A 23,293-nucleotide genomic window follows, 5' to 3' on the forward strand; every position below is an offset into this window, starting at 1 on the left:
TAGATGCAAAAATCCTCAAAAAAATACTAGCAAACAGAATTCAACAACACATTAAAAGGATCATACACCATGATCAAGTGGGATTTATACCAGGGATGCAAGAATTCTTCGATATACGCAAATCAATCAATGTGATACACCATATTAACAAACTGAAGAATAAAAGCAATATGATCAACTCAATAGATGCAGAAGAAGCATTTGACAAAATTCACCACCCATTTATGATAAAAACTCTCCAGAAAGTGGGCATAGAGGGAACCGACCTCAACATAATAAAGGCCATATATGAAAAACCCACAACAAACCGCATTCTCAATGGTGAAAAACTGAAACCATTTCCTCTAAGATCAGAAACAAGACAAGGATGTCCACTCTCACCACTATTATTCAACATAGTCTTGGAAGTCCTAGCCACGGCAATCAGAGAAGAAAAAGAAATAAATGGAATGCAAATTGGAACAGAAGAAGTAAAACTGTCACTGTTTGCAGATGAAATGATACTATACATAGAGAATCCTAAAAATGCCACAAGAAAAATACTAGAGGTAATCAATGAATTTGGTAAAGTTGCAGGATACAAAATTAATGCACAGAAATCTCTTGCATTCCTATATGCTAATGATGAAAAATCTGAAAGAAAAATTATGGAAACACTCCCATTTACCACTTCAGCACAAAGAATAAAATACCTAGGAATAAACCTACCTAGGGAGACAAAAGACCTGTATGCAGAAAACTATAAGACACTGATGAAAGAAATTAAAGATGATACCAACAGATGGAGAGATATACCATGTTCTTGGATTGGAAGAATCAATATTGTGAAAATGACTATACTACCCAAAGCAATCTACAGATTCAATGCAATCCCTATCAAATTACCAATGGCAGTTCTTACAAAACTAGAACAAATCGTCTTAAAATTTGTATGGAGACACAAAAGACCCCAAATAGCCAAAGCAGTCTTGACAGAAAAAATGGAGCAGGAGGAATCAGACTCCCTGACTTCAGACTATACCACAAAGCTACAGTAATTAAGATAGTGTGGTACTGGCATAAAAACAGAAAGATAGATCAATGGAACAGGATAGAAAGCCCAGAGATAAACCCAAGCACATATGGTCACCTTATCTTTGATAAAGGAGGCAGGAATGTAGGGTGGAGAAAAGACAGTCTCTTCAATAAGTGGTGCTGGGAAAACTGGACAGCTACATGTAAAAGAATGAAATTAGAACACTCCCTAACACCATAACAAAAATAAACTCAAAATGGATTCGAGACCTAAATGTAAGACGGGACACTATAAAACTCTTAGAGGAAAACATAGGAAGAACAACTCTTTGACATAAATCACAGCAAGATCTTTTTTGATCCACCTCCTAGAGTAATGGAAATGAAAACAAAAATAAACAAATGGGACCTAATGAAACTTCAAAGCTTTTGCACAACAAAGGAAACCATAAACAAGATGAAAAGACTACCCTCAGAATGGGAGAAAATATTTGCAAATGAATCAACGGACAAAGGATTAATCTCCAAAATATATAAACAACTCATGCAGCTCAATAGCAAAGAAACAAACACCCCAATCCAAAAATGTGCAGAAGACCTAAATAGACATTTCTCCAAAGAAGACATACAGATGGCCAAGAAGCACATGAAAAGCTGCTCAACATCACTAATTATTAGAGAAATGCAAATCAAAACTACAATGAGGTATCACCTCACACCAGTTAGAATGGGCATCATCAGAAAATCTACAAACAACAAAAGCTGGAGAGGGTGCAGAGAAAAGGGAACCCTCTTGCACTGTTGGTGCAAGAATGTAAATTGATACAGCTACTATGGAGAACAGTATGGAGGTTCCTTAAAAAACTAAAAATAGAATTACCATATGATCCAGCAATACCACTACTGGGCATATACCCCGAGAAAACCATAATTCAAAAAGTGACATGTACCCCAATGTTCATTGCAGCACTATTTACAATAGCCAGGTCATGGAAGCAACCTAAATGCCCATTGACAGACGAATGGATAAAGAAGTTGTGATACATATATACAATGGAATATTACTCAGCCATAAAAAAGAACGAAATTGTGTCATTAGTTGAGACGTGGATGGATCTAGAGACTGTCATACAGAGTGAAGTAAGTCAGAAAGAGAAAAACAAATATCGTATAGTAACGCATGTATGTGGAACCTAGAAAAATGGTACAGATGAACCGGTTTGCAGGGCAGAAGTAGAGACACAGATGTAGAGAACAAACGTATGGACACAAAGGGGGGAAAACCGCGGTGGGGTGGGGATGGTGGTGTGTTGAATTGGGTGATTGGGATTGACATGTATACACTGATGTGTATAAAATTTATGACTATTAAGAACCTGCAGTATAAACAAACAAACAAAAGAATTTCCATAATACTAACTGCCTTTTGTTAAGTGTTTCTTATGTTCTAGGCACATTGCTTATCACTTCCTATATAAACTGTTTTATCTCCTTAAGCCCATTTCTTAATCTACAAATTATTATGTGTTTCATAGGTCTATTGTAAAGGTAAATGAGCTAATCTATATATCTATGGATATATATTCCCCCCCCAAAAAAAGACAGATAAGGCACAGTGTATTCTACCTGAAATTTAGACCTAATCCTGAGATCTATAGGCTTGTTCTGATTCTATTTAAAACCCTTAAAATAATTCCATGAATTTGCATATTTCTTTATCATCAAGTGTCTTTCATACTCAGTATATAATTTGGTTCTTACAATGCCCATATGCAGTACTTAGAGTGGGGATTATTGTTCACCATTTCACAAACAGGAAGAGGTTAATAGACATACTACAATATTAACGCAAGTTTGTGACACAGCCAAGCCTAGAACCCAGATCTCCCCCACAGGGCATTTGTATTTTTTATATTGGGGTCATTTATGATAAAGTCTCATATTCTAAAATTTGTGTCATTTAAATGAGCACATCTGGTACAACTCTCTTGTGTGAAACTCATAAAAAGTTTTTGAAATTAAATCCCACTGCTTGGCTTCTGTTCATACAGAACATTTTTTTCTTGTTTTTAAGCCTTCAAAGTTCCTCCACTCTCATCTTGAGGAAGAGTTCTACATTTTCCCCATTGTTTACAATTAGTATGTCATCATACAGCTGGAAGTTTCAGGTGAAGTTAACTGCCAAGTCTGCCAACTTCTTAACAATGCCCAGTGTGGCATCTTTGGGGGTTTGTAAGAAATAATTTTTAATTGCTCAACTTTGAACAATGCACTGAGGCTAATCATGCCTCCTGAGCCTGGACAAACCTCCAGACACAAAGCTGTTAGAAGCGTTCTGTAAGTTCCTTTATAAACCATTCAAAAGTTAAAACCCTAGACCCTTAGTAGTCACACCATAGCCCTTTACTTTAATATGTTTCAAATGGAAAATATTTGAATTTGGAGGGAAAGAATGACTTTACAGTATTTAGTCTGAACCACCTCTAGAAGGAGGCATTCACTGATTCATTCTTTATTTCAACAAATATTTATGGGGTACCTGCTGTACCCTAGGCACTGCTGGACCTGGGATAAAGCATTTAATAATCTTACTGCATGTTACATTAATTAGGGTTCCCTTCCTTTATTCTAAACTTATAGCTTATATTGTTACCAATGTATTGTCATAGGCAAGATGGGACATTTGTCTCAAACCTTACTTTATTTTTTCAATCTGGTATTCACAGATATTTTCAAAGTTAATAAGGCAGTGTTGTGGGTTCCCTTTAGTGATCATTCATTAAGGTGTTTTTCTTATATTTCTTCTTTTACTGATCCTTAGTTTTCAAAGGCAAATTCTTGCCTTTGTATTTGACAGCAAGGGCCAAATACAGAGACGCACTTGGGTACTGTGCAATTACAAGAAATAAATATTTAGCGTGAATTTTTCAAAAAGAAAAAGATGTGTTCTGTTTGTCTGGGATCAACCTCAAAGAATCACAGGTGGGAAGAACATTTTTCCAATTGAAGATGAGCACATCATATTTCAATGTTAAGACAAATTTCCTTATAAATCTTTTTAAAGACCATTATGAGATGTTTGGCTAATCAGTCCTCCCCGGAACCTCATCTCCCTTTTTTTCTGCTAACACGTGGTTCAGGTCTACCTCGTAACATGAAGGAAAAGGAGAAGGCAGAATTGTTACTTGCTAAATGAAGATTATAATTTTGTGCATAATTCCAGACAGGCACCCAAAGACTAGGATGAGGAATTGCTTATACTACAGTCAGCCCTTTGGAAACCACTACACACTCTTTCTTTTGCTCATCCTCTGACTAAGGATCTTTCAAGAGTGCATCAGAAGCAGAGTTACTGAAGAGGTCTTCTACTAGTCACAATCTTTCCGAAACAGAGAAATGTATTCCCACCAGCTTAGTCCCCAACCCCTGCCTCTTTCCCTTTGCCCACAGTAACTCCTGCTGTTCAGTCTTCAAAGGGCTTCATTTGACTGTTAGGATACCTCCCTACACTAAGCTACAGAATCCACAAATGTTTCCTTTTTTTACCTTAACCCAGATCTTTCCTGACACCCATTTACTAGGACTTAACATAACTTCCTTAGCTGTCTTCCATATACAAGAAAGATATTTATCACCCACTATCAAAAAAGAATGCTTTGAATAGGAAGAGTTTCTCTAGAACCAAGAATGTCATAGCTGGAATGGGCCTTAGAAATGGTCTGTGCAGTAAAAAAACAGAAAAAAAAAAACAAAAAACTGAGCCCCAGAAAGTTGAAGTGACTTGCTCAAAGTCAGGCAGCTTGTAAGGTGTCCACTCTCTCATTAGGTCCTCCCTTTTAACCAATTTGAGAAATGACACATTAGGGATGCATTCAGTGGTTATAAGGCTGACTGAAGTTAAGTACTCTCATAAGAACTCATTCTTTACCCTAAATATTACTGTTTTCTAATTGGCAGGGAAACAAGCTCCAGCTAAAGACAGATGTCTTAATAAAGTGGTAACAATATCATGTCACTCTGAGTTACCCAAAGACCTGGAAAAAATCCTGCTCAGTACCAGCTTTGATACATTTGCCCTCAAAGCAAGCATCAAGCAAAAGACCATATGGATAATTTCTAAAAGTCAGTGATCTGGAAGTACTAAACTCTGAGTTTCATATCCATCTCTGTCTCAAATTAATTGTGTGACCTTCAGTCAATTCACTTCATTGCTTTAGGCTACAATTTTCTCATTTATAAAATATAGGAACCAATTTATGCAAATGTGTTTGTAGAAGCAAAAATAGCTAACAATGCTAATATTTATTGAAACTTACCATGTGCCAGGCACTATTATAAGCATATCCATGGGTGTTTCCACAGAGCTGGAACTCCCGGCTCGGGGTCTCTTCCCTCCGCCGTCATGGAACTGCCCCGGAGCCCAAGGGGAGGGCGGCCTCACTGAGGCTGCCGGCTCTGGAGGGGCCTCGGTGGCCGAAGCCACGACAGTCGTGGGGACAGCGGGCCAGAATCATCGTACCTAGGGGGGAGGAGGAAGATGGAAGAAGAGTAAGTCCCGGAGATAATCTTCCTCCCCACAGATACATCAGAAATTCATCTACATGTGGAACAACTCCAACAGAACACCTACTGAACGCTGACAGAAGACCTCAGACCCCCAAAAGGCAAGAAACTCCCCACGTACCGGGGTAGGGCAAAATAAAAAAGAATAAACAGAGACAAAAGAATAGGGATGGCACCTGCACCAGTGGAAGGGAGCCATGAAGGAGGAACGGTTTCCACATACTAGAAGCCCCTTTATGGGCAGAGACTGCGGGGGGCGGAGGGGGGAAGCTTCGGAGCCACAGAGGAGAGCACAGCAACAGGGGTGCGGCGGGCAAAGTGGAGAGATTCCCGCACAGAGGATCGGTGCCAACTGGCACTCACCAGCCCGAGAGGCTTGTCTGCTCACCCGCCAGGGAGGGCGGGGGCTGGGAGCTGAGGCTCGGGCTTCGGAGGTCAGATCCCAGGGAGAGGACTGGGATTGGCGGCGTGAACACAGCCTGCAGGGGTTAGTGCACCACGGCTAGCCGGGAGGGAGTCCGGGGAAAAGTCTGGACCTGCCAAAGAGGCAAGAGACTTTTTCTTCCCTCTTTGTTTCCTGGTACGTGAGGAGAGGGGATTAAGAGCGCTGCTTAAAGGAGCTCCAGAGACGGGCGCGAGCCGTGGCTAACAGGCATGAGACACTAAGGCTGCTGCTGCAGCCACCAAGAAGCCTGTATGTGAGCACAGGTCACTATCCACACCTCCGCTCCAGGGAGCATGGGCAGCCCGCCACTGCCAGGGTGCCATGATCCAGGGACACCTTCCCCGGGAGAACGCACGGCGCGCCTCAGGCTGTTGCAACATCACGCCATCCTCTTCTGCCGCAGGCTCGCCCCGCACTCCGTACCCCTCCCTCCCCCCAGCCTGAGTGAGCCAGAGCCCCCGAATCAGCGGCTCCTTTAACCCCGTCCTGTCTGAGCGAAGGACACACACCCTCTAGCGACCTACATGCAGAGGCGGGGCCAAATCCAAAGCTGAACCCCGAGAGCTGTGCGAACAAAGAAGAGAAAGGGAAATCTCTCCCAGCAGCCTCAGGAGCAGTGGATTAAATTGCCACAATCAACTGGATGTACCCTGCATCTGTGGAATACCTGAATACACAACGAATCATCCCAAGTTGAGGACGTGGACTTTGAGAAGAAGATATATTATTTTTTTCCCTTTTCCACTTTTTGTGAGTGTGTATGTGTATGCTTCTATGTGAGATTTTGTCTGTATAGCTTTGCTTTCACCATTTGTCCTAGGGCTCTGTCAGAACATTGTTTTGTTTTGTTTTTTTACTTAAAAATTTTTTTCTTAATAATTTTTTTTAATTCTTATTTTAATAACTTTATTTTTTATCTTATGTTATTTTATTTTATCCTCTTTCTTTCTTTCTACTTTTTCTCCCTTTTATTCTGAGTCATGTGAATGAAAGGCTCTTGGTGCTCCAGCCAGGAGTCAGTGCTGTGCCTCTGAGGTGGGAGAGCCAACTTCAGGACACTGGTCCACAAGACACATCCCAGCTCCACATAATATCAAACGGCGAAAATCTCCCAGATATCTCCATCTGAACACCAGCCAACACCCAGCTTCACTCAACAACCAGCAAGCTGCAGTGCTGGACACCCTATGCCAAACAACTAGCAAGACAGGAACACAGCCCCACCCATCAGCAGAGAGGCTGCCTAAAATCATAATAAGTCCACAGACAACCCAAAACACACCACCAGACGTGGACCTGCCCACCAGAAAGACAAGATCCAGCCTCATCCACCAGAACACAGGCACTAGTCACCTCCACCAGGAAGACTACACAACCCACTGAACCAACCTTAGCCACTGGGGACAGACAACAAAAACAACGGAAACTACGAACCTGCAGCCTGCAAAAAGGAGACCCCAAACACAGTAAGATAAGCAAAATGAGAAGACAGAAAAACACACAGCAGTTGAAGGAGCAAGGTAAAAACCCACCAGACCTAACAAATGAAGAGGAAATAGGCAGTCTACCTGAAAAAGAATTCAGAATAATGATAGTAAAGATGATCCAAAATATTGGAAATAGAATAGAGAAAATGCAAGAAAGATTTAACAAGGATCTAGAAGAACTAAAGAGGAAACAAGCAATGACAAACAACACAATAAATGAAATTAAAATTACTCTAGAAGGGATCAATAGCAGAATAACTGAGGCAGAAGAACGGATAAGTGACCTGGAAGATAAAATAGTGGAAATAACTACTGCAGAGCAGAATAAAGAAAAAAGAATGAAAAGAACTGAGGACAGTCTCAGAGACCTCTGGGACAACATTAAACGCACCAACATTCGAATTATAGGGGTCCCAGAAGAAGAAGAGAAAAAGAAAGGGACTGAGAAAATATTTGAAGAGATTATAGTTGAAAACTTCCCTAATATGGGAAAGTAAATAGTTAATCAAGTCCAGGAAGCACAGAGAGTCCCATACAGGTTAAATCCAAGGAGAAACATGCCAAGACACATATTAATCAAACTATCGAAAATTAAATACAAAGAAAACATATTAAAAGCAGCAAGGGAAAAACAACAAATAACACACAAGGGAATCCCCACAAGGTTAACAGCTGATCTTTCAGCAGAAACTCTGCAAACCAGAAGGGAGTGGCAGGACATATTTAAAGTGATGAAGGAGAAAAACCTACAGCCAAGATTACTATACAAAGCAAGGATCTCATTCACATTTCATGGAGAAATTAAAAACTTTATAAACAAGCAAAAGCTAAGAAAATTCAGCACCACCAAACCAGCTTTAAAACAAATGCTAAAGGAACTTCTCTAGGCAAGAAACACAAGAGAAGGAAAAGACCTACAATAACAAACACAAAACAATTAAGGAAATTGGACTAGGAACATATATATCGATAATTACCTTAAATATAGATTGATTAAATGCTCCCACCAAAAGACACAGACTAGCTGAATGGATACGAAAACAAGACCCATATATATGCTGTCTACAGGAGACCCACTTCAGACCTAGGGACACATACAGACTGAAAGTAAGCAGATGGAAAAATATGTTCCATGAAAATGGAAATCAAAAGAAAGCTGGAGGAGCAATTCTCATATCAGACAAAAGAGACTTTAGAATAAAGACTATAACAAGAGACAAAGAAGGACACTACATAATGAACAATGGATCGATCCAAGAAGAAGATATAACAATTGTAAATATTTATGCACCCAACATAGGTGCACCTCAATACATAAGGCAAATACTAACAGCCATAAAAGGAGAAATCGACAGTAACACATTCATAGTAGGGGACTTTAACACCCCACTTTCACCAATGGACAGATCATCCAAAATGAAAATAAGGAAACACAAGCTTTAAATGATACATTAAAAAAGATGGACTTAATTGATATTTATAGGACATTCCATCCAAAAACAACAGAATACACATTTTTCTCAAGTGCTCATGGAACATTCTCCAGGATAGGTCATATCTTGGGTGACAAATCAAGCCTTGGTAAATATTAAAAAATTGAAATTGTACCAAGTATCTTTTCTGACCACAGCCCTATGAGACTAGATATCAATTACAGGAAAAGATCTGTAAAAAATACAAACACATGGAGGCTAAAAAATACACTACTTAATAACCAAGTGATCACTGAAGAAATCAAAGAGGAAATCAAAAAGTACCTAGAAACAAATGACAATGGAGACACGACGACCCCAAACCTATGGGATGCAGCAAAAGCAGTTCTAAGAGGGAAGTTTATAGCAACACAATCCTACCTTAAAAATCAGGAAACATCTCGAATAAACAACCTAACCTTACCCCTAAAGTAATTAGAGAAAGAAGAACAAAAAACCCCAAAGTTAGCAGTAGGAAAGACATTATAAAGATCAGATCAGAAATAAATGAAGAAGAAATGAAGGAAATGATAGCAAAGATCAGTAAAACTAAAAGCCGGTTCTTTGAGAATATATACAAAATTGATAAACCGTTAGCCAGACTCACCAGGAAAAAAGGGAGAAGACTCCAATCAACAGAATTAGAAATGAAAAAGGAGAAGTAACAACTGACACTGCAGAAATACAAAAGATCATGAGAGATTACTACAAGCAACTCTATGCCAATAAAATGGACAACCTGGAAGAAATGGACAAATTCTTAGAAATGCACAACCTGCCAAGACTGAATCAGGAAGAAATAGAAAATATGAACAGACCAATCACAAGCACTGAAATTGAAACTGTGATTAAAAATCTTCCAACAAACAAAAGCCCAGGACCAGATGGCTTCACAGGTGAATTCTATCAAACAATTAGGGAAGAGCTAACACCTATCCTTCTTGAAGTCTTCCAAAATATACCAGAGGGAGGAACACTCCCAAACTCATTCTACGAGGCCACCATCACCCTGATACCAAAACCAGACAAAGGTGTCACAAAGAAAGAAAACTACAGGCCAATATCACTGATGAACATAGAGGCAAAAATCCTCAACAAAATACTAGCAAACAGAAGCCAACAGCACATTAAAAGGATCATACACCATGATCAAGTGGGGTTTATTCCAGGAATGCAAGGATTCTTCAATATACGCAAATCAATCAACGTGATGTGCCATATTAAAAAATTGAAGGAGAAAAACCATATTATCATCTCAATAGACGCAGAGAAAGCTTTTGACAAAATTCAACACCCATTTATGATAAAAACCCTGCAGAAATTAGGCATAGAGAGAACTTTCCTCAACATAATAAAGGCCATATATGACAAACCCACAGCCAACATCGTCCTCAATGGTGAAAAACTGAAACTGTTTCCATTAAGATCAGGAACAAGACAAGGTTGCCCACTCTCACCACTTTTATTCAACATAGTTTTGGAAGTTTTAGCCACAGCAATCAGAGAATAAAAGGAAATAAAAGGAATCCAAATCGGGAAAGAAGAAGTAAAGCTGTCACAGTTTGCAGATGACATGATACTATATATAGAGAATCCTAAAGATGCTACCAGAAAACTACTAGAGCTAATCAGTGAAGTTGGTAAAGTAACAGGATACAAAATTAATGCACAGAAATCTCTGGCATTCCTATACACTAATGATGAAAAATCTGAAAGTGAAATTAAGAAAACACTCCCATTTACCATTGCAACAAAAAGAATAAAATATCTAGGAATAAACCTTCATAAGGAGACAAAAGACCTGTATGCAGAAAACTATAAGACACTGATGAAAGAAATTCAAGATGATACAAATAGATGGAGAGATGAAACATGTTCTTGGATTGGAAAAATCAACATTGTGAAAATGACTGTACTACCCAAAGCAATCTACAGATTCAATGCAATCCCTATCAAACTACCACTGGCATTTTTCACAGAACTAGAACAAAAAATTTCACAATTTGTATGGAAACACAAAAGACCCCAAATAGCCAAAGCAATCTTTAAAATGAGAAATGCAGCTGGAGTAATCAGGCTCCCTGACTTCAGATTATACTACAAAGCTTCAGTAATCAAGAGAGTATGGTACTGGCACAAAAACAGAAATATAGATCAATGGAATAGGATCGAAAGCCCAGAGGTAAACCCACGCACATATGGTCACCTTATCTTTGATAAAGGAGGCAAGAATATACAGTGGAGAAAAGACAGCCTCTTCAATAAGTGGTGCTGGGAAAACTGGACAGGTACATGTAAAAGTATGAGATTAGAACACTCCTTAACACCATACAGAAAAATAAACTCAAAATCGATTAAAGAACTAAATGTAAGGCCAGACACTATCAAACTCTTAGAGGAAAACACAGGCAGAACACTCTATGACATAAAACACAGCAAGATCTTTTTTGACCCACCTCCTAGAGAAATGGAAATAAAAACAAAAATAAACAAATGGGACCTAATGAAACTTCAAAGCTTTTGCACAGCAAAGGAAACCATAAACAAAACCAAAAGACAACCCTCAGAATGGATGAAAATATTTGCAAATGAAGCAACTGATAAAGGCTTAATCTGCAAAATTTACAAGCAGCTCATGCAGCGCGATTACAAAAAATCAAATAACCCAATCCAAAAATGGGCAGAAGACCTAAATAGACATTTCTCCAAAGAAGATATACATATTGCCAACAAACACATGAAAGAATGCTCAACATCATTAATCATTAGAGAAATGCAAATCAAAACTACAATGAGATATCATCTCACACCTGTCAGATCGGCCATCATCAAAAAATCTAGAAACAATAAATGCTGGAGAGGGTGTGGAGCAAAGGGAACACTCTTGCACTGCTGGTGGGAATGTGAATTGGTACAGCCACTATGGAGAACAGTATGGAGTTTCCTTAGAAAACTACAAATAGAACTACCATATGACCCAGCAATCCCACTACTGGACATATACCCTGAGAAAACCATAATTCAAAAAGAGTCATGTACCAAAATGTTCATTGCAGTTCTATTTACAATAGCCCGGAGACGGAAGAAACCTAAGTGTCCACCATCAGATGAATGGATAAAGAAGATGTGGCACATACGTACAATGGAATATTACTCAGCCATAAAAGTAAACGAAATTAAGTTATTTGTAGTGAGGTGGATGGACTTAGAGTGTATCAGATAGAGTGAAGTAAGTCAGAAAGAGAAAGGCAAATACCGTAAGCTAACACATAAATATGGAATCTAAGAAAAAAAAAGTCATGAAGAACCTAGGGCTAAAACGTGAATACAGATACAGACCTACTAGAGAACGGACTTGAGGATATGGGGAGGGGGAAGGGTAAGCTGGGACAAAGTGAGAGAGTGTCATGGACATATATACACTACCAAACGTAAAATAGATAGCTAGTGGGAAGCAGCTGCATAGCACAGGGAGATCAGCTCGGTGCTCTGTGACCACCTCCAGGGATGGGATAGGGAGGGTGGGAGGGAGGGAGACACAAGGGGGATGGGATACGGGGATATATGTATACATATAGCTGGTTCACTTTGTTATAAAGCAGAAACTAACACACCATTGTAAAGCAATTATACTCCAATAAAATGTTTTAAAAATAAATAAATAAATAAAATTATTTGGACCAAAAAAAAGCATATCCATGTATTTACTCATTTCCTATAAAAAGGAAAATTAGGCTCAGATTATTTGGATTACTTGAACAAGGTCACATAGTTGGCATGCCCCTGAGTACACAGCCATAACTACCACCTCAGACTGCTTCCCACTACCCTATTATCTACTGGCACTACCATAAAAAGTCCTAAAGAAATAGAAAAACAAGTATCTGGCTTCTGGTTACCTATGATATAGCTGAAGAATCAGATAACATAGAGAACCATGTAACAAAATAGATAACAAAAGAGCCAAAAACTAGGTTTAGTGTTGAAAGATGGATTAGGTGCTATTTTGCTTTCCAAGTTGGTATAACATCAGGATCATTGGTGTAGAAGGATTAGGGGTGAGCACTCATGGAGCAATGAAGAAGGTAACCAGACTTAAGTGGAGAGAACTTGTTGAGCAGTCATAGGAGACAGAGGTGGATGTGGGAATCAATAACAAATACCACCAAGTAGCTTGTCTGCATAGCACTTACCACAGGTGCGTATTTATATTCTTGATAGTTTGGTTAATGTCAGTTTTCCCTACCAGACAGTAAGCTCCATGAAAGTGGGAACTGTGTCAGAATTTTTTTTTTGCTCCGTTGTATCTTCAATGCAAAGCACATTGCCTAACACACAGTGGGTACTCATTAAGTATTTGTAGAATAAATATATTAATGTGTAAATGCGCGAACAAATGAATGTTAAATGATAGATGAGGAACTGCCACAGTTGGCCTCGCATGTCACATGACTTGATACAGTTGAAAAGAAGCTCCCATGGAAGCTCTTTGAGCAGGCTGGGGTGGTGGAAGTGGGAATGGAAAGGCAAACATAAGGGCTATTTCAACGTGGGAATCAATAACACATGCACCCTCTGTTGTGCACTCTCTATCCCAGCTGTCCCCTGATAGACATTTCTCTACCAGCTGCAGGCTCTGTCACGACACCAATTTAATACTGAAAGAATGTGAAGAGACTATGGACCAAAATAAAAAAGAATTATTTCTTAGTTCTCTGGAAAGCTCAACAGTGGTATACAGAAGTCTCATGGTCTCAAAAGTCTCCTTTCTCTTTATTTGTTTTCCCTACACAAAATACTACTTTTTTTTCAAACAGCTCTGGTTTGGCAAAATTTAATTGCCTGTTTGGGATGAGGTCCCTGAAGCTCTCACAAGCTAATTATTTCTTTCTGCTGAAGACCAGAAACTTTGAACTGTACTCGTGAGATAAATAGTCTGGTAGCACTTTGGAACTTCAAGTTATTTAAGTTACTGAGCAGCTCATCAACTTTCTCCCTGCATTTGGAATTGAATCTGGAAGAGAATCAGACCCCAGACATCATAAGTATGCTGATGATGTAGGATTTATAGATTTAGTTCAGAGCAAAGTATGCTCCCAGAGATAGAGCTCTGGTGACAGCTTCCGGGTAAACATGTATCGATGGATTCTTAACCTAGATCAAGAGAAGGGGAGGAACGGCACAATTTATAAAAACCATACTGCTCAATGAAAGGCAGGTTCTGGTAGTTATATTTTCTGGACAAGTGAGGGGTAACCAAACAGCTTTGCACTTCAACTCCAGTTTAATGCTTTTGAAACGCCTGAGTCTATTGTCCAGCCTTAGTGGGTAGAGTAACTGTCATTAGATCTTTTTGCTGACCGAGGGATGCTCAGGACCTTGGAGTCCTCAGGTTGTACACTTTCACACTCCGGCACTGAAAATAGGTAGTGGAGAAATAGTAGGAAACTGGGTAGGGTATACACAGAGCCCAGGACACTTCCTTGAAATCATCCAATTTAGTTTAAAGCCCTGGATGCTGCATGTTTTATTATCATTTCCCTCTTTCTAAAGAAAGTGACAATTTGGTTTAATTGTGTTCCAGTTCATCAAGATAAGATAACAGATAGATAAATATTGCCAACAGGAAAAAAAAGATGTCTAATCTAGCAGGTCGAAAATTGAAATAACCTAAGGGTCTTGATGCAAAGTATTCAAATGACCTCAATCGTCCTTGTTATAACTTTTCTAGGGAAGATAGAACAAAGATGTACATGAGTCAAAGGACAGTGAAAGAAATGTTTGCCTAAGAAATTAAATAATTTAATCAGATACCATCACCAAGGGCTGCACATTAAAGTTTCTGGCAACTGTAATTTGATCTAATCAAAAAAAATTTTTTTTCTTCAGAGGTTTCCAGGCATTTGAGAGTTTGAGAAGCTGGGAAGGCTTTTGAAATCTCACCAGGAGAGTTTGCACAGATATCGTCATGTTCCAAACCTGACAACCGTTGGAAACTTGGTATTTTCAGCAGTCTCATTCTGCTCCACCTACTGGTACTTGAGGGGAACCTCCAATGGTAAGTCAGTAACAGGAAAATGCTCCAGTTTCTTTCATTCCCCCTCCCACTTTTTTTTTTTAACCTCTAACCATTTATCAGACATGGGTGACCTCCAGGAAGGCAAGAGGGCAGCTGTTAGTTGAAAGAAAAGTTAGGCTATATAAATAATTGCAGGCAACAAGACTAAGATGGGAAACATTCTAAGCCCAGTTTTCCAGGAATCTTTTAACGATAATTTTAGGATGAGACAATCAGCACTGCCTTGGAAAGCAGGGCCCAGACTAAATGATTAATAGGTCCCTCAGTTTAGATGCTGAGTAGCCTTTAAGTGTGAAAGGGAAGTTGACATCAATTTTAATTCCATAGGTTCAGACACAGTACTAATGGAGGCAAGGTCATGGGTTCGATCCCAATCTCTATCAGTAAGCTTAACACCATTAAAAACAAGTCTTCCCGCAACCATAGACAGATCACCAATTTTTAATCAAATCGCTCATCAATTTATTCAGCTAGGCTCATGAAAGAATGAGGGATAGACTCCATAAATAATACCTCAATACTGGAGAAATAAAATACATCCTGCTGGTCATTAAGAATTATAGGTTCTGGGCTTCCCTGGTGGCGCAGTGGTTGAGAGTCCGCCTGCCGATGCAGGGGACACGGGTTCGTGCCCCGGTCTGGGAAGATCCCACATGCCGTGGAGTGGCTGGGCCTGTGAGCCATGGCCGCTGAGCCTGCGCGTCCGGGGCCTGTGCTCCACAATGGGAGAGGCCACAACAGTGAGAGGCCTGTGTACCGCAAAAAAAAAAAAAAAAAAAAAAAAAAAAAAAAAAAAAAGAATTATAGGTTCATATAAGGAGGGAAAACATTTATTTATCAATATTTAACAGCAAAATCAGTGTGCTTTATAGAGTTCTAGGAGCAACAGAGACTTTTAAATAGCATAATAATCAGCCATCTACTTCTATGCAAAACCAGTTCCTCCTCCCATCTGCAGCTTGTCCATCATCTTTTTAGATATTCTACTGTGAATGGCCCATATATAGGTAATTGAGAGTTAAACATAGACCACAAAGAAATTTAAGGTATGACTGTACTAAATTAAAATATAACAGGCTTCTGCACATTGTTTCATACAGCCATGTGACTCTCATCTTTCTGCATTTTCCCTCTGTGGAAATGATTATCTCATTAGGTCTCTCAAGATCTGAGGACACTCCTGTGAAGGCAAGTTACTATCTTCTCCCTCCCTTACATGTGTTTGACACTTCACAAGTGGCACATACACTTTCACTTCCATGAATTTGCCATTCTTATGTACTTAGCCTGTCTGAGAGGCTGAACAAAGTAGAGGACTAGACACAGGGACAGGTTACTTGGACTCCAGGACAGGGAAGTGGGGGAACTGTAGAATCTTCTTTGCTAAAGACTTTTAAGGACAAGCGAGTCTCCCATTTCAAAGATGGTTAGAGAAACTTCATCCCTTAGTAAACCCCTTCTGTAGCCCACATGAATTTCCAACAATGGAGGAAAATGTAGTAGATTCCTCATATTCTGAGGAGTGTTAAGTTTTGTTTTGTCTTCCTTTTAATTGAGGGAAATCAGAGAATCCTAGCATGTTAGAGCTAGAAGGGCTCTTAGAGATCACTTAGTTTAACTAGATTGCAAATAAAAATCTAAGCCAATGAGGGGAAGAAACTTATCCAGAGAAATAGCCAGTGAGTAACAGAAGCTTCAAGGAAGGGATTAGAAGAAAAGGGAGAGTTAATCTCATGAAGGATCACATACACATTAGGGGGTGCTTGCCATATAAACAGCAATATCTAGGGAAGAGGCAGATGGAAAAAGAGAGGCTGTCTTTCATTGTGGAAAAGCTAAAGAGTTCCATTCACACATTCATTCAGCAAATAATTCTTAAGCACCTTCCATGCACCAGGCACCATTCTAGGTTTTGGGCATATAGCAGTGACTTCACTGAGTATGCATTCTAGTTGAGAGAAACAATCAATAAACATAATTAATAGATAAAATATACAAGATGCTAGAAATAATAATTCTAAAGAGAATTGGAAAGGGGAACATAAAATGCCAGGGGCTAGAGATGAGCTTTTAGACAGGGTGGCCAAAGAAGAACTGACTAAAAAGATGCGCTGTGAGTAAAGACCTGAGAGAAGTGAGAAGGTAAGCCATACAAGGATCTCGGTTTCAGAAATATGGAGCAGCAAGATCAAAGAGATCAAAGGCTCTGAGAAAGGGATGTGCCATTAGTGTTTAAGGAACAGTGAAGAGGCCAGTGTGACTAGAAGAAAGTAAGCAAGGAAGAGTAGTAGGAACAGAGGTCATATAGGTAAAGGGGAGGCAAACCATGTAGTGCCTGATAGGTCACAGTAAGGAGGTTGGTGTTTAATTAGGTTGAAATGAGAAGCTATTGAAATTTTTTAATGGAAGAGTAACCTGATCTGACTTACAATATAACTGAATCATTTGAACTGAATGGAGGCAAAGCCAGAAACAGGGGAACCAATAAGGAAGTTATTGACAAAATCCAGGTGAATAATGACAATGACTTGGAATAAAGGATGGCAGTGCAGGTGGCAAGAGGAGCAGTTAGATTCTGAATAATATCTGTAACAGCCCAGGACTTTATACGTTCATTTATTCATTCGATATCAGCTCCTTATGATGCCCCAGGCACTGTTCTAGATACTAGGGATAAGCCAGGAAACAAAGCAGACAAGGTTCTGTTCTCAATAAATTTACATTCGAGTGGGAGACAAGTAATCGAGTAATACAGGAGTCCCCAACCCCTGGGCTGCAGACCAGTACCGGTCTGCTGGCCTGCTAGGAACCGGGCCACACAGCAGGACGTGAGCGGCGGGCGAGCAAGTGAAGCTTCATCTGCTGCTCCCCATCGCTCCCCATCGCTCGCATTACTGCCTGAACCATCCCCCCGCACACCCCGCCCCGTCCGAGGAAAAACTGTCTTCCAGGAAACCGGTCCCTGGTGCCAAAAAGGTTGGGGACCGCTGAAGTAATAAACAATCAAATCATTAATGTAGTTTCAAATATTGGAATGTGCTATAAGGAAAATTAAGCAGCGTGAGGGAAAAGAGAGTGATGAGGGTGAGAAGAGAGTGACTTTTCAGGTAGGCTGGTCACTCCTTACCACTCATACTTTTAGAAACATCACATTAGATTTTCACATTGCTAACTGGGGCTCAGCAATCACAACACAGAAAACACCAGAGAACCTGGAAATGTAACTCCAACCACAGACATTAGCAGAGGGTTTTCATAGACCTCAAGGGTTCCATGACATACTGTATTTACATAATATCAGTTCAGATCAAAGAAATACTTGGGGGCTTCCCTGGTGGCACAGTAGTTAAGAATCTGCCTGCCAGTGCAGGTGACATGGGTTTGATCCCTGCTCCAGGAAGATCCCACATGCCGCGGAGCAACTAAGCCTGTGCACCACAACTACTGAGCCTGTGCTCTAGAGCCCGCGTGCCACAACTACTGAAGCCCACGTGCCTAGAGCCTGTGCTCCGCAACAAGAGAAGCCACTGCAATGAGAAGCTCGCACACCACAATGAGTAGTCCCCGCTCGCCGCAACGAGAGAAAGCCCGCGCACAGCAATGAAGACCCAACACAGCCAAAAATAAATAAATAAATTTATTTTTTTCAAAAAGAAATACTTGGCAGGACTCTAGGACAAGCACCGTGGTAGATACTAACACAATGGGAAAATGGAGGTATGAACAATCTAGGAGTGACAGACAGACAAAAGAATAGGCAATATTTTAGCTAAGACTATCAGAAGATACCCTCTTGGTGGAGATTAGTAACTCAAGCTGACAGAGGTTCAACCATCTCTATGAATCAGATTTATCTTTGAAAATGGAGAACGAGTGAGAGAAGCAGGAAGATGCCCTCCTTTTCCTCTGTTCTTACTTGGAAAAAAAATGATACTAAAAAGTATCTGGCAAAAGTGGGCTGCAGAACTTTTCATATAACCATTTCACAAGGATGGGGAATTTGCTGTTTTCCACGGGAGGGAGTAGATTTTTAACTTTGCCTCTGTTTCCATTATAGATATCTCATTTGTATTCTTATATCTTTTTTTTTTTTTTTTTTTTTTTGCCATACGCGGGCCTCTCACTGCCGTGGCCTCTCCCATTGCGGAGCACAGGCTCCGCGGCCATGGCTCACGGGCCCAGCTGCTCCGCGGCATGTGGGATCCCCCCAGACCGGGGCACGAACCCATGTCCCCCGCATCAGCAGGCGGACTCTCAACCACTGCGCCACCAGGGAAGCCCTGTATTCTTATATCTTTTGAAGAGGACAACGAGAATGATCCTGTACACCCTAGTTATTTCCAACTTTCTCATACCATCCCTCCATCTTTATTCTCATTCTTTCAGGTAAAATTAGGCAACTACATTGGCACCCATCCAATGAATAGTGGCAAGTGGGAAGAATGGCCATGGACAGTGCTACAGCAGTATTTGAGTTTCTTCTTATTGGAATCTCTAACTATCCTGAATGGAGAGTCACATTTTTCACATTGGTGCTGATAACTTACCTCAGAACATTATTGGGGAATGGACTTATCATCTTTCTTATCCACACTGACCCCCACCTCCACACTCCAATGTACTTCTTCCTTAGTAATCTGTCTTTCTTAGACCTTTGCTATGGAACAGTCTCCATGCCCCAGGCCTTGGTGCATTGTTTCTCTACTCATCCCTACCTCTCTTACCCACGATTGTTTGACCCAAATAAGTGTCTCCTTGGTCTTGGCCACAGCAGAGTGCCTCCTGCTGGCTGTTATGGCCTATGATCATGTGGTTGCTATCAGCAATCCCCTGTGCTATTCTGTGGTCATGAATGGCTCAGTGTGTGTTTGGCTGGCTGCTACCTCATGAGGGGCATCACTTGTGCTCACTACCATGCTCATCTTATCCCTGCAACTTCATTTCTGTGGGGCTAATGTCATCAACTATTTTGTCTGTGAAATTCTCTCCCTTCTTAAGCTGGCTTGTTCTGATACCAGCCTCAATGAGCTTATGATCTTCATCACAAGTATTTTCCCTGCTCCTACCCTTTGGGTTTGTTCTCCTCTCCTATGTCCGAATTGCCACTGCTGTTCTAAGGATTCGCTCAGCCCAGGGTAGGCTCAAGGTCTTTTCTACCTGTGGTTCTCATTTGACTGTGGTGGCAATCTTCTATGGGGCAGCCATTTCCATGTATATGAAACCACAGTCCAAGTCATCCCCTGACAAGGACAAGTTTATCTCAGTGTTTTATGGGGCTTTGACACCCATGCTGAACCCCCTAATATATAGCCTGAGGAATAAGGATGTTAAAGGGGCAACGAGGAAAGTTATGGCAAAAGGGGCATAAGCCTTCTTTGCTTCTAAACTTCTAAAATAATATTCAGCTACATCTTCACTGACAGAAAAAACTGTTTAAAACATCTGACTTTACCTTGGTAGAGTAGGTGATCATTATATGAGAAGCTTCAGGAAGTGCTCCCACCCCAAAGTATTATTCTTACTAAGACTTGAATTTCCGTTACAGGCATTTTTTTTTACTCTTTCTTTACATATAACACATTAGTGGTCGGTCACCCATTAAGTTACTCAACTTCAGGTAAATAAATTTATCAGAATCATTTCCTCACTGACAGAAGAGACCTAAACAGCAAGAGAATCTCCTATGACTGTTAGCAGGAGGCGAGGCATAACCGAAATTGGAAAATAGGACAAAGAATGATGTAATAAAAGGTCAGAAGACAAATGTCAGAAATTTTACAACTTTACTGAAGGCAAGCCCTGTTGTGAAAGCACAATCCCTTACTCTACTTAACCTCAGAATCATGAGAAAATTTTATCATAGACATTTCCTACATTAGTGTAGAGTGTTTCATTTTTTTCTTTTTCTTTTTCTAAACTTCTTTCAAATATATTATTTCGTTCTGTATTCCTAATATCCCTGTAAAATTGGTAAGAAAAGTCACCATAATCCACCCCTCACGTTAACAATGAGAAAAAAAATAGAATGAGTAAATCACTTATCAAAATAGCATAATTTTCAAATAAATGCAACATTCATTCAAATTCCATCTATTATACATTTTTTTAAATTATGGTATGCTCAGCCACTGAAACCATGTTTTAATATCAAGAAATAAAAAATATTTAGAAAAAAATCCAAGTGACTTAAATCTTTGATTTATTCATTCAACAAATATTAACTTTCTACTTTCAACCAGGAACTAGGAACTAGGTGCCAGGGCAAGTTTCATACATTATGCAAAACATTTCAAATTAACATTTTGAAATAAAGTTAAATTGGTGAAATCAATAAAATTTTACAGGGAAAAACAATAGAGCCTTCAGGTAGAGAGAAATTCAGAAATTAGGAGAAATATTCAGAGTACTCATTTTAATGACCCTGCTTTTGGGGGGAGAAATATTCTACTCTTTATTACAGCTCTCTATTTGCAGCTTAAAATAAGAATCATATTTTTGTTAATGGTGCCCCTACTACAAAATGGTAGCTCTGTCACTATATGCTTTGTCTCTTTATTGACTTGTTGGTACAGGCACAGCCTATAGACAGAGTGACATAGTGGAGTTTGGAGACAGGGCTGCAGAATTGATTCTGCTACTAACTAGCTGTGTGACCTTAGTTATAGCACTCTTTGGCCCTCAGATTTGCTCATCAATATAATAGGAAGGTTGTATTTTGTTACCCAAGGATCTCTCTAGTCTTAACATTCTGCATCTAGGTTTTATATAGATTTTCTTTATTTTCTTAAAAAAATAGAATAATATCATCAATTTACTCTGCAACTTGCTTTTTCCACTTGACAATATATCATGGACATTCCTCAAGATCAATATATATAGATCTGCCTGACTTTAAATGTTAGCTTTGACTGGAAAAGTAGACATACATAGCAGCTAGTTAACATAGCTATGGCCCTTCCAGCACTAACATTCTGTTTCTAGGCATCTAAACCCCAAAGACAATCTAATTCAACATTGATATTAATTCCTTTTAAATATAAAAATGAACTCTATGAGGGTGCTGTGGAATGAAATCAATTCTTGATTGTTGAAAACTCCTAAGGTTGACTGTCGCTTCTCCACCTGATCACTCACGAGCATTGTGAGAAGCATTCCACTGTGCACCTCATCCTAGGCAGCTGGGTAGTGAAGCTTACTTTGCTTCACCCTGGAAAGCAAATAAAGACTGGTTTGAAACTAAGATAGTTCTGTTAGAAATTGAGGAGAAAGTTTGAAAACTGAAAAATAGTTTCCAAGTGATATTTTCCAATAGGGATTTAAGAAAAAGACGCCATACCCCATTCACAGGATTTGGGATTTCACTTGAGGAAAGGCAGTGAAGTATAACTATTTAGGGCACAGGCCCTGGAGCCAAACTTTTTGGATTCAGACTTTCATTCTACCACTTATATTTCAAGTTACTCTCTATGCTTTGATCTCTTCACCTAAGTGAGCTAATAGTACTTGTAACACTAACTGTAGTGTTCAGAGTTTGATCATGTAGACACAACCACTCTAGTTATACCAGGCAGGAAGGGATTTAATAAACAGAATTAGAGGCCTATGAAGCCTTTGGAAGGGCTGTGACATAGAAGGTAAAGGAATATTGCCAACAACCTCAGACAGTTGCAGGAATCGCAGGAATCTTGGGAAGTTTTAGAGATATTATGTGGGAAACTGTTACCAATGATGTCACTGAAGTAGATGTTTCAGAGAAGAATGCTCAGAAGCCATTTAAATCTCTGTTTACAAAGTCTACACACTTTTACAATACAGGTGAGAGCTAAAAAGGATGTGTTGAATGTGACTTCATAGCTTGGTTATAAGAACTGTATGACTCAATTCATGTAAAGCACTTAGAAAAGTGCCTGGCCTATAGTTAGAGAACAATAAACGTTAGCTGTCATTGTGAAGTCTGGATCACGTGAGCCTAAGACGCCACGAATTGAAATGCCTACTTGCTCCTTAAATAGTGCATTCCAAGGTTGCTCTCTCACCCATGCATTCAAGCATCTGTACATATATCATTCAATTAATATGCATTTATTAACTACCTACTATACAGCCGGTACTGTGATATTGCCAGAGATGCGGTGGTCAAATAAAAGCATATTTGATCCTTCCCCTCAAAGAATTCACTGTCTAGGCGGGAAGAAAGACGTGTACGCAAGCAACATTACTATGTGAATTTAAA

The 23,293-nt window shown here is 39.7% G+C and overlaps 1 protein-coding gene across 1 annotated transcript in view; it reads left to right on the top strand.

Annotated features, from left to right (window-relative positions):
• LOC307069800 (uncharacterized protein) overlaps positions 1 to 20,428 on the top strand; it is a gene marked incomplete at its 3' end in the record, with an annotated part of 70,138 nt that extends 49,710 nt beyond the window's left edge. The window contains 6 exon segments of the mRNA XM_079728115.1: positions 3,836 to 3,899; positions 5,377 to 5,562; positions 19,488 to 19,790; positions 19,792 to 19,947; positions 19,951 to 20,114; positions 20,116 to 20,428. Coding sequence (XP_079584241.1) covers positions 3,836 to 3,899; positions 5,377 to 5,562; positions 19,488 to 19,790; positions 19,792 to 19,947; positions 19,951 to 20,114; positions 20,116 to 20,428 — 1,186 coding nt within the window.
• Between the last annotated feature and the right edge of the window lie 2,865 nt (positions 20,429 to 23,293).

Source organism: Hyperoodon ampullatus, assembly GCF_949752795.1.
Source record: "Hyperoodon ampullatus genome assembly, chromosome: X".
In the NCBI taxonomy this organism is placed as follows: Eukaryota; Metazoa; Chordata; class Mammalia; order Artiodactyla; family Ziphiidae; genus Hyperoodon; species Hyperoodon ampullatus.